At 37.2% G+C, this 17,202-nt stretch overlaps 1 protein-coding gene across 1 annotated transcript in view; it reads right to left on the bottom strand.

Annotated features, from left to right (window-relative positions):
* Positions 1-4,037: 4,037 nt before the first annotated feature.
* LOC134380917 (protocadherin Fat 2-like) overlaps positions 4,038-17,202 on the bottom strand; it is a 144,147-nt gene continuing 130,982 nt past the window's right edge. The window contains 1 exon segment of the mRNA XM_063101042.1: positions 4,038-4,368. Coding sequence (XP_062957112.1) covers positions 4,038-4,368 — 331 coding nt within the window.

Here is a 17,202-nt window from a genome sequence, read left to right on the forward strand (position 1 = left end):
GAGCCTTTGTGTAATTCAGCTAGGTACACATAAATTAACATAAAATTGGTCTTTCACGTACATAGACGACAGAGTAATTTGTAAGTAAAAACATCTTATTTGTATATACACCACATGCATGCATTACTTTTTTCAAAGTTAAATAATCCATTGAAAATTTTTATGAATGTTGAAAAATTCCTTGTGCTGTGGTCTGACTGTGTCCCCAAGTGTTGGAAACTAAATCCCCAAAACAACACTGTTGTGAGGTGGGGCCTAATGGAAGGTGTTGAGGTCATGAGGGCTCTTAATAATGGATTAACACTGCTCTGAAAAGAGGCTTGGAGGAGTGAATTCTCTCTTTCTGCTGTTCTTCCATGTGAGGACACAGAGTTGCTCCCTTGCCCTTCCACCTTCGCTCATGTCAGAAACAGCAAGAAGGCCCTCCTCAGATGCTGGTGTCTTGATCTTGGACTTCCCAGCCTCCAGACTGTGAAAGAATAAATTCCTGTTCTTTGTAAATTACCCAGTCTATTGTATTCTGTTATAGCATCACAAAGTGTACAATACACCTTGGAAATATTTTTTTAATGAAATTATTTATTTTATAATAGTTGTAAATTGACAAAAAAAAGTTGTAAAAATAGTGCCAAGAGTTCCCAAATACTCCATACTCAATTTTCTCTGTTTTTAACATCTTATGTTAGTATGGCATGTTAGTCACAACTAATAGAACAATATTGATGCATTGTCATAAATGAAAGTCCACACTTCATTCAGATTTTCTTTATTTCTACATAATGTTATTTTTCTGTTCCAGAATCCCATCAAGGAAAGGACACTAAATTTAGTTGTCATGACCTTGGAAGCATATTTCAACTATTACTTTTCAATTTTTTCAATGTCTATCAAAATAGAATTAAGTATAAAATTTTTTGGAATTGGGTAACATTCTAATATATTTTTTAAAATTATTTTAACATTTAAAGAGTGCTTTTTAAATAAGAATTAATATGATTTTTAAATTAATAATTTTAAAACAATTTTATTAAAAATTTAGAAAAATAATTATAACATCAAATATTAGCTATCATGTTGTTATATCACATTGTGCTATTGATCATATTAATACATATATCATCTTATATCACATCATGTTGTTGGACTATCTGGAAAGCATAAGGTAACGAAAGAAACCTCTGTAAATTCCCACTGTGCAGAGGCAGTAACTTTTAACATTTGATCATAGCTCTTGTGTTGTTTTTATCTAGGTACATTTTTCTTAAAAACCAAAGATGATATTGTATACACAAAGATCATATTATATACCGCTTTTTCCTATTCATTATGTACATTATTTTCTAAAAGTGTTTTCTTGATGACAGAAATATTCTATTCCTTTATAATCCTTTATTTTAAAATTAATTTTCCTACTGGTAATAATTTAAATCATTAAGAAAATTTTTTTCTTTATGTATAATTTCTGAATAAGTATCTTTGACAATAAATCTTTATCTTGTTTTCACATTTCTTTGGGAGCCATGCATTTCTTTATTTTTGGTTATTTTCCAAACAGAATTTGAGAGTGTTACCAAAAAGGTATATAGTACATTTAATATTTACTCTGTAATAAGATGTCAGGGTATATTACTAGAAATTAATTACTAAAAATGTGATCATTATAAGGCTTTTGATAACCATTGACAAGTTCCAGAAAGGTTTTACTGAAAAGCACTGTGTGAGAGTGTTTTCTCAGAACTCTCTCCAACACTGGGCATTTTCATCAAAAAAAAATTAGTTTTATAAACAAAAATCATTAACTTTTGCATGGTTGAAATTAACATTGAAATATTTTCAATTATTTCTAGCCATTAGAAGTCCTCTTTTTTAAACTACCCATTTATACCTTTTACTCGTTTATCTATTATGATATTAGGGGCTTATCATTACCAATTTGAATTAGATCCAAATAAATTAACATTATTAAAATCTTTATCCCATATATTTTGTGATTATATTCAAGTAAATTCAGCTGGTTGGAACATATAAAAACATTAAATGTTTATGTACTCAAACTATTACTATTTTCATCTGTAATATCTTCTGAGGCTTTTAAGGTTAAAATGTACTCATTACTTATTAATAAATAAGTTTCATTGTAAGAGCTGACCTTCTATGGGCCCTGCACTTCCTGTAGTTCTTGCCAGGTATGCCAAGAATATAAGGCTTTGACCACTCTTTATCTATGCCTTTTTCAGGGTTGTGTTTGCATCCAGCAACTTTGAGTAATGAGGCAACCTATTTACCTTTACCCAAAGAACAGGCTGCCTACTGCTTCCTATAAGAGCAGTGAATTCCTCAAGCTCAGTGTTCCTCAGCTGCAATTAAAATCCATTGAATGCACAGTATCTACGAGGCCCCTCCACATCACCCCAGTGGGGACTTGGGGCTTGGGTGGAGGTGAGGGTAACAAGATGAATCTTTGCAAATAAGATGCATATGCTTCTCGCTATGTTATGCCTAATAAAGTCTTTGCCTTTGACCCTGGAGTCTTGTGTCTTCCGCCAGCATCCATGAAACAATAACCAGCTAACCTAACTTTTAGCTTGTAAGTAAGGTTATACCCCAGACTGACCATTTTGATAAGTATGAAATTCTGGCACAGATATAACTTTCTGGAAGTGGAAAGACAAGGGCCTGCCTGGACTAGGTTTGGGGCTATGAGAAGACTCCCTAGTGTTAATAAATGCTTTTACCAAAGAAGTGGGTGAAACGGAAGAGTAATGTCCTCCACTCTCCTTTGTGTGAATGAGTCTGAGCAGCAACAGATAGGACTGAAACAAATGGCTCACGCTTCTCCTGGCAGAAGGAAAGTTATCACAACAGGGCAGTAGGGGGATTTTGTAGTTGAAGTAAATGGTGTCAGCAAAGAGGATACAGAACTTTAAATGTATACTAAAAGATTGTCGAGCCCACGAGACCAAGGGACCTGTGGTCCCTTGAAACTGAAAGCAAATGCAAAGTGTAATGGACTGGAGTAGCTGTTCTCCCTTTCCACGTGCTCTTGTCCCTCCCTGTCTCCCCTTTCTACTGACCTCTTCTGCTTTAGAAGAAAGGCTGAGTATGCGAGGGAACTTTGCAAACTTTTATAGCTCTGTTGAGTATACACACCCAAGTCACTCAGAGGGGGGCTGCTAAGCACAGAGGTGGCGAAAGAGCCAAGACCTGCGGGGAGGAACCATAGTGGGGAGGTGGGGTATGGGAAGGGATGGCAGAAAAGCTTCCCCGTACTAGAGTCTGGAGATGCATGAGAGAGTAGGAAATGCTAATCCTGCAGCTAGGGCCCGAGGGAGAGAAAATATCTGCCCCACTGACCCCCTTCTGCTCTCAGTCCCCTGTGGACTAGCCTCCCCAACCCCTGCACTTGGCATGCTTCCAGTCAGAGAACAGCATGATCTCCTTGTGGCCATGCTTATAGCCCCTGACAAATATGAGTTAAACCCTTTGATCTGTGTGCCTGAGGTGGAAAAACACACTTCAATTCGACTGATAGGATTTGGGCAAATTGCAGTGGAGAAGGGAAATTAAAACGACCTTGTGACTGAAAACTTTGGGATCATTCAGTATACTGCTGTTGAAGTTTCCACTGTTGGATGTATAATTGGAATTGATGTGTTATATACTTGTACTATAAATGCTCCTAAAGTCTAAAGTTAATTTTTCCATTCAGGTACTACCCCACGGAGAGAAGAGACCCCTGTTTCTTCCCATGTGTGGCCTAGCAAAAACAGTATAGAATCCAGGAGAAAAAAAGAAAAAATCACAGTTTTAGTGATGACAGCAGTTGCCTGAACACTAACAGAGGCAATTTCCCAATACAAAGGCGCCACCTGCCTGAAGCAAGTAAATTCCTTCTAAAAGGGAGGGAGTTTTGTCCTGCTGAAACTGAGCACCTAAAAGTTGGAGGTTTTGAGCCTCCAGACCTAACTGATGTCCCCATTTTAGGGTGGGTGAAGTAAGACTCCATGACTAACAAGGAAAGGGCCTAGCAAGCCTTACTAATCAAATGCAAATGATACAGCTGACCTGGCCCTAGTGTCATCTTGGTTTGACAGGAAGTGTAGCAGCTGCCCTTTTAGGGGAAATTCTCTTATTCTGCTGCCTGAAGAAAAGCTGCTGGCTTGACAGAGTTCTTGTTTCATAGAGGTTCCCCCAAAGGCCTGGACCTGATTCCCTGATGATTCACCTAAGTTAGAAGCTGACAGTGTCCATGCACCCACAGGGCAGCAGCAGCAGTCTTGCCCCAGCAGTAACTCTGGAGGACCAAATGCAGTGTCGACCAACATGGTGGACTGAATTGAAAGCTGCTGCTCTTGTCCTAGATAATACCTACATGGACCAGATATAGTAGATTTTGACTGACTGTTAGAATGTTGCTAACAATAGTATACTCCATCTGCTCTGCCACTTGGAAAAAAACACAGATGGAAAATTAGTAAACTGTGGCAATAAACCATAGTTGCCCATCAAGCAGTTGGAGTCGCTCATGCAAATGCCCATGGTAATAATCTGTTCTCTTATAAGACCCACTGAAATACAGCTCCTGATCAAGACTGCACTTCTCAGATTACCACCCCTGCCAACTAGATCCAGCAGTGAATCAGACCTGCAATTCATGCAATATTAGAGACTGGGCACAAAATAAAGACTTCCTGTTTCTGATGTAAAGGCTACTATTGGTTATCAGACTTATGAGTCCTGATGAAAGTTGGTCTGTCCAACCGTGAGGGAGGCTACACAACACGGCATTGACTCCACCTACTCTTGATGGATGGGCCAAGTTGGACTTTTGACCTCTCAGGATTATCGATGGTGCCTCACTCATGGCTGTTAACACAAGATCAAGTTACCCTGTTGCTCTTCCAGTCCAATTGGCCAGCTTCAGCCATACTATTGCAGTCCTTGAAACTAATATGTTTCATGTTTTTACGTTTCTGGGCCATTTGCAGCCAGAAAATAGTGTGCCTTTTATCACAAAGCCACTTGACCATGGGCCATTAGTCAAGGATGTCACAGACATTCCATATTCCCAACATACATAGGCATCCGGTATTGCCAGGTGCAGGAACATCCTTCTTAAAGTTCAACTCAATTTCTGACTATACCTTCCTCTTCTTCTCCTGGTTCAAACATTTAGTAAGACATTTATGAAATGCAGTCATCTTCTGAAAAGGATCATCTCCTCTTAGCCATTTCCTGAGTAGTATTTAGGACAGATGGGGTGGACAGATATATAGACCTAGTTTACGAACTGAGGATTCTGCCCTGACTGTACTTGTGTTTGATGCCTCCTTCTTTCCCTTGCTATCTACCTCTTAGGGTTGGTACACTTCTGGGTGGCAGCTGGGCCAAAAGCGGGTTCGAGGACACAAATTTAATTCTAGTTGAGCTATTTAGATTATTTTATTTATATTTTTCTAAGATGACCAGTAAGGAGATTTTAACCCTTGACTTGTTGTTGTCAGCACCATGCTCTACCAAGTGAGCTAACCAGCCATCCCTATATAGGGATCCGAACCCGTGGCCTTGGTGTTATCAGCACTACACTCTCCCAAGTGAGCCACGGGCTGGCCCTGAGCAATTTAGATTACTGTTACAAGTCAAGTATGACCACTTGATTGAGTAGCCTGGTGATTGAGTCTCCTTGTAGTGGTCCATGCAAGCCAAGGTGGAAAATATAATGTGTTTCTATAAATTTAGTAAAAATGCCCTTGTCCTACATGTGCCTGACCATTCCAGATGAAGATCTTGATGTGACTACGGTATGACTGGAGAAAAAGTGAAGTTACAGCCATTGAACACCTGGATTTTTCAGCAGTGGAGGGAGAGCAGCAACCCAGGCACACAGATACAGAACACCTCAGATTCCAGAAGATTCAGGGAAGAGAGACTAATTCATGGTCCTTTTTCCCCATAGCTCTAACACTGTAGCACAGTTACACGATCATTTGGTCTGCCTTAGTCAAATGGGAGCTGCACTTGACAATCTGACCCACTGCTGCATTTGTCAAGGCCATTATGTGTTATGAAAACAGAAAAACTCATGTGGACATGGTTGGTCCTCAACTATTCTGTTCCTGAAGCCCTCAATAGTAGATCCTGAACATGGAACCTCATCGCATATACACAATCATATGGACCTGTGCAAATTTGTTTCAATCTGAATGATAGAAATCCATATGCTTCTACTGAGGCCAAAACAGCTTTGGATATCACCAAGCATGATAGTCAAGACTGAAACTGCTCAGTGATTCTGCCCATTTACTTACCCAAACCATTGTGATGTGATCCAAGGCAAGTTTAAAAACAAATCCTGAACTTCAATGACCTGTGCCCCTTAGGGTAATGTTTATATGCTAGGGAGAATGGCAATGGCATGTCTCCATGGGGGTAGCTTTTTGACCCCTCATTGCCTGCTGTGATTATTGGCAATGACAGCAAAGATTAGCAGCAGGTCAGTCTAAGTCCCTTGCATATGTTTGCAAGTGCTGAGACTTCTCTTATATCACATTCTGTATCTCTTCCCCTAAGACTTCATAGTATGAACCTTATTGTTTCCAGGTCTAATTCTTGACATGCATCCAAGTCTTAATAGGTAAAATACTTTTATCTTTAAAAAAAAGAAAAGAAAAAAGAAAGGCCTTGCATTCAAATCTAGTATTTTCAGAAATCTAATTTGAAAATCAGAGTTGAATATTTACTTCTTTGTTCTACCATGGTATTCACTATTCTGTGAAGTTAAGAAAACCTTTTAAGGCGTAAAGTAAATCATTGATTCACTGATGGAGAACTGTGGGGCAAAATGATTCATGGGGATTTTTAAAAAGACATTAGTTTTCTCCCTTCTGGCATTACTGTTGATTAGAATTTCTGAGGGAACCTCTTCTTTGGAGCAAGACATGCTCTTTGAGCCACTGCTGTCTCCAAGCAACCTCTTAAAAAAATAGTTAGGGGAAAAAACAGCAGAAAGCTGAGTCCTAGACAGGATATCACTGAGGGTCTAAGTCCCCAGAAGTACAACTATTACAATGCTGAGCCTTGGGCCAGCAGTAGATATGAGAACTTAGTATATATGTGGCATGAAAAATCGAATTCACTAAGAAAAACAACTCTTAAAAACAATATGATGAAAAATATTTATAATGTGATAGAAAATAGTTGTTTCCTTACCTCTTACTTTTCGGGGAATGGTATGATATAAAATCATTATAAGCAATGGGTGGAAATAAAATGATGTAAAATAATAAAAGTGCCTAGTACAGACCAATGATTATTGTTTCTTATGAACCAAAGAGTGTTGTGAACTTAACTCCAGCTAAGACCCAAATATGAGTGTAGACAGGTCCCAATCAGAAGTCTCTCCAAAATCCCTAAATTTCCAAGGGATATGCCATCAGTCCTTTCAATGCCTTAATTCAAATGACTGACTAAGTTGGGTATTGGATATACTAAAGTAAGTCAAAGGAGAAAGTTTTTAATGTTTCCAAGCATATAGTGCTCTCAAAGCTGTCAAACGCAATGCTCACCCAGTGGCAAGTTCGGTTACAGTGAGTGCCAGGGTTTTTTGAAGAAGCTAAGTAGATGGGGCTTTGGTCTTCTATTTAAATGAGGCAATTTCTTATATGAGTATATTTGGCTTCTTGTGTAAGATTTAATTTGGCACAGAATCTATTGTAAAAAAAATCATCTCCATTTTACATTTCATTTAAAACAATCTTGAGATATAAATTTAATTTAATATTTTTTCTTTGAATTATTTATAATGATTTTGCTGTATATAAAAGCAAACTTTATGAAACTTTCATATTTTATTTTGTAAGGAAAATAATGGCAGATATGAGCAGTTTTGAGTTGTGCTAAAAAAGGAAGCTTTGGAATATTCTTTCAAAGAACACAGATTTAAGTAAGAAAGATTATATTTGAATGTCATAACAATAATTTTGTTTTAATTTTTTACTTTCTTTTAGTCCATGTAGTATAACTCATTCTGTCCATCATTCCTGTTATGACGACACTGAATTTGAAAAATGATTTTTAATAGAAAAATTACAAAATATATATATAAAAACTCTCAAAATTACCATGTATTAACATTTCCTCTGATATGAATATATTTATATTTAAAATATACTTATATTTTGTTTACAAATATAAAAAGTAATAAATTTATTTTATTTAAGCACAACTAGCATCAATTGACCTTCTCTTGTCAGGTATTTTCACAAATATATTCTCATTAAATTACCTGAACAACTGAAACTCAAATAGTTAAGTTTAAAAAGCTGACAATAAGAAAACAGAACCTCAAATCTAGGCAAGTCTTCCAAAGAAAATATTCTGTTACAGTACAGGATTCTCAGAACCAGATTTGCCAGAAAGCCAATGACATTTCAGCTTCAAGTTCCTTCACACGCATACACACCTTCCAATTTTATACCTATGTGTGATGTCATAATTTTATGTTTTCCTTAAAGAATAATCCTGATGAACCTACCATTACCCATATTGCTTAGCTGTAATTCTGCTATAGACTCTACAGCTAAAACACACAAGGCCTTTTCTAATATCTGAACATCAGTAGTGTCATAGTGCATGGGTTCCCAGAAGACAATGAGAAAATGATTCAAGAGTAGATTATAAATAAATAATTTTTTTCTTTTCCCATTGGAGTCATGGATAAGAACATGAATTGTAGAAACCAAGAGAAAGCTAAATTTCTCTGAAAAAAAAGTAATGGACAGCTCACAATGGGAGCACAAGAATGGGGAAGAAGAGAAGAACATGGCCAAAGGGAAAAAAGGGAAGATAGGTCGAGAAATTTCTGGGCAAAGACAAGAGAGTAAGATGAGAGACAGTGTTGCCTAGCACTACAGTTTCCTCTAGTAGAAGACGGACATCGTCAAAGTTTTACTCAAAGTTTACACACACACACCCCTTATTAAATTCTACTTTCTACTTACCCTTCAGAAACTTTTATAGACAGATTTGGTGGGAAAAGAAAGAATGCATGTACTTTTCTGTTTTATGCTGTACCTGGTCTTAAGTTGAATGTAAAGCACCCTGGTTACAATGAAGAGTTCAGAGATTTTTTGCTTAGCAGTGATCCTTACTGAACATGAGGACTAGAGTAGCCAAAAATTAGGAACTCCCTGACCTCAAAGAATTTATGATTGCAATGAAATATGGGGACAGAAAGCTTAGTAAACCATTCATAAACAAGGAGTTACATAATTATAGGAACATACATAGATGAAAAGAGTATCCTAGTGTGCTTGGAAACCTTGGTACTGGTGGTATGGTGAGTCCCGGGAAGGTTTCAAGAGAACGATAAGTAAAATCTGTAGGAAGGGAGAGTACTGTGAGGCACAGGAGAGGGTTCCCAGGTTGAGTAATTCCAGGATAAGATATCAAGAAACATATTTCCCCCCATTGGGAATAAGTAGATTGATGTATCAGTCCATTTCTGTTGCTTATAACAAAATACCTGGAACTATATAACTTGTAAGAAAATGAAAATTTATTGCTTACAGTTTTGGACCCTGAGAAGTGCAAAGTTGTGGGAACACATCTGGTGAGGGTCCTGTTTGGTGGAGGCTTTACAGCAATGCAGGAGTCTCACATGGCAGAAGATGGTGGAGCAGAGAGAGAGAGAGAGAGACTCTTGTGTGCTCTCCTTTTAAAGCTCTCCGAACCACACCCATGACCACCATTATTAATCCATTCATTCACTAAAGCATGGTCCTACAATCTAATTGCTTCTTCAAGGCCCCACCTTTCAATTACCATAATAGGATTTCCCATCCTCAACAGTTACAGTGGGGATTAAGCTTCAGTGACATTGGGGTGGAGGGGACACTCAATCCAGTGCATTCCACCCATGGCCCCCCCCCACGAAACTCATGTCCTTTTCACATACAAATACATTCATTTCATCCCCATACCTTTAACTTGTTTCAGCTCAAAAGTCCAAAGTCTCAAAGTCCCATCTGTGAAATCAAAACGAGTCATCTACCTCCAAAATACAATATTGGGACAAGCATGGGGTACATATTCCCATTCAAAAAGGGAGAAATAGGCCAAAAGCAACAGGTAACAAGTCCCAAGCAAGTCCAAAATGCTGCAGGGCAGGTATCAAATCTCAAAGCTGGCATGTCATGTAACTTGACTGCATGTTCAATGTCCTCTGCACATTGGTGTGGGAGTTGGGTCCCTAAGTCCTCAAGCAGCTCAGCTCCTATGGCTTTCCTGGTCTGAGGCTATGATTTAGCTCTCCCAGACTGGTGTTGCACACTGGTAGCTTCACAGATCTGGGGTCTCTGTGGTGGTCTCACTCTCACAGCTCCACTAGACATGACGCTGATGGGGTTTCTCTGCTGCAACTCTGACCCTACGTTTCCACTCAGCATTGCTATAGTGAATGCTGTATGTAGTCACTCCACCCCTGCAACAGATCTCTTCCTGGGCACCCAGGTTTTCCCATTCATCTTTTGAAATCAGGGTGGAGGCTCCCAAGCCTCCTCAGCTCTGGCATTCTGCAAGCCTACAGACCTAACACCACATGGGTATGGACACCACCAAGACTTTTGGCTTGTCTTTTCCAAAGCTGCAGGTCCAGCCACACTTGGGACCAATTTAGCTACTGCCAGAGTAACCAAAGCAGCTGGGGTCCTGCTGTAGGAAGCAGCTTCCCAAGGAAGCCCTAGGCAGCCAAGCCTGTGGAGGGCATCTCAGGCCTGTTCTCTGAGACATTCTGTCTCCCTAGGCCTCTGGGATTGTGATGGAAGGGTTGGTCCCAGAGACTTCTGCAATGCCTTCAGGGCTTTTTTCCCCCTTGTCTTGATAATCCCTTTCTTCTGTACTAATCTGCTTAGCAAATGGTTGCTGGACTACATCATTGCCTTTTTCTTTTTGAAAATACTCTTTGCTTCTCTACCACATGACAAGGCTACAAATTCTCTAAGTCTTTATACTCTGCTTCCCTTTCAAATTCTGACCTTGCAACATGCCTTTTCTGCCATAACTCAGTGCGGACTATTTCAAGTAGCCAGGCAGCTTCCTGAATGTTTTGCTGCTTAGAAATTTCTTCCTCTACAGTTAACCAAGGGAGATCAGGCCTCTCTAACTCACTCACAGTGGGCCATCTTTGATCCATATTTTAGCAAACCAACCAAACAAACTTGTAGCACCTTTCTTAACTTCTAGAGCTGCAACATTAAATGCAGAATCTCTGCATAGTGGGCCCATATCAATAAATTCAGCCTGATCCAATTTTATGTTTCTTTCACCATTATCTCACACCCTTAATATCCATTCCCATACATATGCCCCTGGTTTCTGCTTCTATGAATTGGAAAACTCAAGCAGTTCTTTTGGAATGTAACCCACCTCTTCACGTATCACGTTTTGTACCTCACCATTAGGGGTCTTCTGGGTCTTGAGTCTAGTTATAAGTCTAGAATCAAAGACAGTGGTGGAGGTGGATCCTGAGGAGAATCAGCATTGTCCTGCTTGGTAACTACCTTAGGGGAAGCCATTACTGTTAGGTTGGTTTCACAGATTAAACCGAAGTGTTAGCACAGCAAAGCCATTGAGCGCTTCAAGTGTGGGGATCCAACTTACCTGAATTTGAATCCAAAGTTTTGTGAATTTGTTAAAGTTATTTGATCTCTCAAGACTTCACTTTCTTCTTCATCAAATAAAGGTAATAATATTACTTATTTCATAGCAGTTTTAAAGAACTGAATAAGATAACGGCTGTAAAACACTTAGCAAGGTGACCAGCATTGAGTTGGAAGTTATTTATCTCAGTCTTTGTGAAATATTAAAGCACATCAGAGAGTTCCTCTGAAATTTTAACGCAAGCCATAATTTTATTAATAACATTTCATTTTCAGAAGTTAAAATACAGAATATATTTTCTTTTATAAAATGCAGGAGACCTGAGAAGAAGACAGAGACAATGATTCAAGGGTAGCTGCTGTAGTTTATTTTGAGGTAACCTCCATGAATACAGGGAAAGTAAGACAGGAAAGGAAAGGCAGTCAGTAAAAAGCTCCTTATCAAGGAAGTAACCACAGTGGATAACTAGAGCTCATCCTTCTGAGGAACTAGGAGTACAGCAAAACGTGCACCGGAGTGATCCAAGCCAAGCTTGGGAGAGCTGAAGTCTTTATACATAATTTCCGCTAGTCATAGGTTAGGACAGCTCTTGAGAGATATTAAATCTTGGTTTGCCGGGTGGCAGTAAAAGAGCTCTGGTGACAAAGGCCTCAGGCAAACAAATGTAGGTGCTGTCAGTTGAAAGCTGGGTGGTGTATACTGAAGTGGTGTTAAAGAAAAATTGCTCATGACACTTGTTAAAGATGGTGAGGAAGACTTTACCCAAGTGGGGCTTCTGCAATGTGGAGTTTTGCAGTAGGAGAGATTGGATTTAACTCTGAATACAACAACAACAAAAAAAAGTGAAAATGTATAGCCAAGGAGCAGGATAGGGGGTCAAAGGATGGAAAATTAAACATCAAGGGTAAGGAGAGATTCTAGCCAAACTGACTCGACAGGATTCTCATTGAAGGCAGGCTTGGGTGATAAGATATTGAGGGTGAGGGATGATGAATTTGATCAGATATTGAGGGTGGGGGATATTTGCTAAACTGACCCTGCAGGACTCTTGCTAAAAATGGACTAATTCTGCCAAAGACAGAACCCAAGGTCTGAGTCTAGTTGATAAGGGAGCTCAGAGGAGCTGACTCGACTTTGTTCGAGGACCAAGTCTTTGTCACTGGTAAGGGCAAAGAGACATGGGGGAGCATTAACAGCATTTGCTGCAAGGGTAATTTATGCATGAGTGTAAAATTTAATCCAATGACCGATATATGTACTGTTTATGACCAATAAGGGGAATATAAGTTTTTCTTCAAAGTTAGTCCATATAACATTTTCAAGGGTATTTAATAGTTAAATAAAGTATTATGATTTTATATTGTAATAAAATGTTCTGTATTGGGTGCTTACCATGTATAAAGAGCTTAAATGTTTGTAATGAGCCTTTAAATGCTATCATTAGGGGAAAATAGAACAAATATTTTTGTATGAATGTCAAAACTAGATGATTAATTTGAGTATAGAGCTAAGGAAATACAGACTAACTGGCTTTATGCTGTCTAGGTAAAATGAAGCATCGACTCGTTCATACAGATAGTTTGGAAAACAGAAATGTGATGTCACAGTCCCCACAAGACAGGCATGGTGCCAGCATTTTGGAGTTCTGGTGAGGGTCCTCTTCCAGGTTGCACACTGTCAACTTCTACTTACTCCTCATAGACAGAGTGCAGGGTGCACTAAGCTCTCTGGTGACTCTTAAAAGGGCACTAATCCCATTCGTGAGGGCTCTACCTTCAAGACCTCATCTAATCCTAATTACCTCCCAAAAGGCCCACCTTCTAATATAATCACACTAGGAAGCAGAGTTTCAACTATATAAATTGTAGGGGGGTACAAACATTCAGTCCATAATGGAGTTTATATATCCTCTAACTCCTAATACACTGTTTCCACTGTTTTGGATAAAATATTCCTTACATATTACTTCTTTGCTTCTGATTCTGCCAAACCACTTCTATGTTCATCTATCAAAAACAAAATTGCTATTGAGATATGAGTTTTTTACTTAAAAAATTTAGTTTATAAAACATTAGCTTGAACCCTATGGAAGTTGCTAGTAATTAACACATTTTGGCCTACAAAAAGGGGCAATTCCATAGGTTTCAATCTGATAATACAAGTCCATTGTACAAAATTGGGAAAATAAAGACACACAGAAAAAAAGTTTTGCAGTAATTTTATCTTTTAGTTATAATCACTAAAAATATTTAAATATGTTTTTACAGACTCATTTTCATCTTATAGAGTTGAGATTATGTTGTATGTTACTTAACCTACAAAACACGGGCTGGCCCGTGGCTCACTCGGGAGAGTGCGGTGTTGAGAACACCAAGGCCCCGGGTTCGGATCATTTTTTATTAAAAAAAAAATTAAAATTAAAAATAAAAATAAAAAAATAACATTACAAAACACGATTTCTATTCCATAAAATATTAGTATCTCCTTGAAGTATCCTTGGGCATACTGAAGCCACTAAGTAGTTAGAAAATATTCCACTAACAGATATAATGTTGAATGTTTAGGTTGTTTACAATATTTTTGCTATTGTCAGTGATACTTTTATGAGTCACTCTTGCATATAACTGCTTAATGGTTATCCAGATTCTTAATTAAATCACTTTTCATATAGTGTCAATTTGAGCTCTCGCTAAAAGGATTTTAGAAAATCGATCTTATCGCACCCATAAAACATGGAATACTATTTATATGTTGGTAAAATATTAAGTGATATTAGAACCTAATTGATGTTTGAATATGCATTGTCATAATCTCTAATAAAAATAAACTTTAAAAATATGCTTACGTTTACTGAAATCTTTAAACGTTTGTGTTTTTAGTTATGATTTTTAGACATCCAAATGGTAAAACAGAACAGTTTTACTCATTTCTTATATTCTGTTTTTAAATTATATTGGCTATAATAAAATAATAATTCATATTATCCAAATCAAAATTAGTTTATTTTCATGTTGTTAGCTCTACTTACACAAGCCCATTTGAGTTGGGGAGAAAATCCTGTTCTAGCTTTCTCCAAATGCTGTCTTCCCTGACACTGTCATTTGCAACTGGCTATAATCAGCAAACATTGCTTGAGTGGCTGCTACCTGCAAGGCACTTCATCTGACTGTAACTCCGTGTAATGTATCTGGGGTAAGAAGGACAACAGAATTCCAATTGCAATTCCAATGTCACAATATTACAAAATTAAGCATACTTCTTATTACCTATTAAAAAGTAATTCACGATTTCTTTAGTACCAGTCTTTAGAAATGACTGTGAGAGTTTTAAAACGTATTTAGAAATAAGGTTTCACTCTAGATTTATTTGGGGGACAAGTACAACTCCCTCTTCCACTTTAGTTATTTCTCTGCAGAGGTGATTTTCTTATTATGGAATTAGTCACTGACTTAGGCAACCTGGTCACAGCAAGGTAAGGACTAAAATCCTCATGTTCCTTGGCATTAGATCCTTATGGCAGAATACAGTACCAAGTTTCTGAAGGCTTCTATTCTGTCAGCGGAGCACAGAATTTTCCCATTACAAATGTGAGGCCTAAGGAATGGTCTTGATTCATGTCTTAATTCAAAAATGTGATATGTGTTAGACAATAAAGGTAATTGGACAGGTTGTAAAGGAAGGCATGGCAAGAAGTTTCATGTAAATAAAACTTGAAAGCTTTTTAACATTCTGTTTTTAAAATAGAACCACGTATAATGTATAAAGTGAACTAGCTTTTATTTTTTTTAATATAACATTTTCAAGACAATTTAATTAATGTATCAGTCTAAGTGCATACTTATGTTAATGTATAATAGAAGCAAAATAAATCTTGCTTGATATTCTTGTAGTTAAGCAGTTATATGAGGGATAAATGAAATTCAGACTTAAATAGATTACATTATGATTTAATGACAACACAATTTTAATTTTCTTACAATATTTTATGCTTAAAAAAGTGCTTTGTGAGAGGTCTAGGGAAAAGAAAACTCTGAAACTTCAATTCAATTCAATTTTACTCCCAGGGAGTTGTAAATTTCATAAGAGTACACTAAGACGCATAGAACACTAAGAAATGGAGAATGTGTTATCAAGAATTCGTAGATGATAATTCTTTTACTGCCACTAGATGGCAAAAGTTAGCTGTGAATCTCACTTGAATAACAAGATATAATCATTCCACATTGTATACATATGTCAAAACATCACTTAATCTCCATAAATGCTACAATTATAATTTGTCAATTAAAAATATTAATAAAAGAAAGTATGTATATGTAAGAAATTTTTTAAAATTAAAATTAAAGTCAGAGAAAGAAAAACTTGTGAGATAATTTAGAATAGTAACGGTGTGTGTAATGGTCATTATGGTATACACAGAACCTCCCCAGCACAGTACCTGTCACACAGCAGGTAAATGGGTTAAAAAAAAAAAAAAAAGATTTAACATGACCTATTTCCCTAGCATATCCAACATATTTTTCCCACATCTCATTTTTACTTCACAATTTTGTGCTGTTGTTTTAAATATTAACACACTTTTATATATTTTCTCAAAGATGATACATTTGAGTGGAATTATTTATTAATTGAAATAACATCAGATGATTATTTCATATCAAGTTAAAATAAAGAGGGATAATTTTATCTGCAAACAGAGATTGTTTTATGTCTTCCTCTCCAATTTGGTTATTTCTTTATTTCTTTTTCTTGACTAATCACTCCGGCCAGGACTTTTAGTACTGCACTGAATAGAAGTCGCAAGAGTGGGCATTTTTGTATTTTTCCTAACCTTAGAGAAAGAGCTTTCAGTTTTTAAACATTGAATATGATATTAGTTGGGGCTTGTCAACTAAAGCCTTTATTATGTTAAGGTAAATTCCTTCTGTACCTATTTTGTTAAGAGTTTTTAAGTGTGTTAAATTGTGTCAAATGCAATTTCTGCATCTATTGAGATGAGTATGCTACTTTATCCATCTTTCTGTTAATGCACTATTATATTAATTGACTTGCATATGTTAAAAGTCATCTTTGCATTTCAAGAACAAATCTGATTTGATTATGGTGTATAATCCTTTATGTGTGCTGTTGAATTGTTTGTTTGTATTTTGTTGAGGATTTTCAGATCAATGTTCACCGGTATTGGCCTATAGTTTTTATTTTCTTGTAGTGTTTTTGTCCAGTTTCAGTATCAGTGTAATGCCTGCCTCATAAAATGAGTTGGAAGTGTTCTCTTCCCATCAGTTTTTTGGGAGAGATTGAGAAGTCTTGGTATTAATTCTTCTTTAAAAGTTTGGTAGAATTTTCCATTGACACCAGTTGGTCCTGGGGTTTTCTTTGTTGGAAAGGTTTTGTTTACTTCAACATCCTTACTCATTATTGGTCTGCATAGAATTTCTATTTCCTAATGATTCATGCTTGGTGTGTTGTATGCTTCTAAGAATTTATCCATTTCTTCTCAGTTATCTAATTTGTGGTGTATAGTTGTTCACAGTCATTTCTCAT

The sequence above is a fragment of the Cynocephalus volans genome, chromosome 6 (genome assembly GCF_027409185.1).
Source record: "Cynocephalus volans isolate mCynVol1 chromosome 6, mCynVol1.pri, whole genome shotgun sequence".
Classification (NCBI taxonomy): Eukaryota; Metazoa; Chordata; class Mammalia; order Dermoptera; family Cynocephalidae; genus Cynocephalus; species Cynocephalus volans.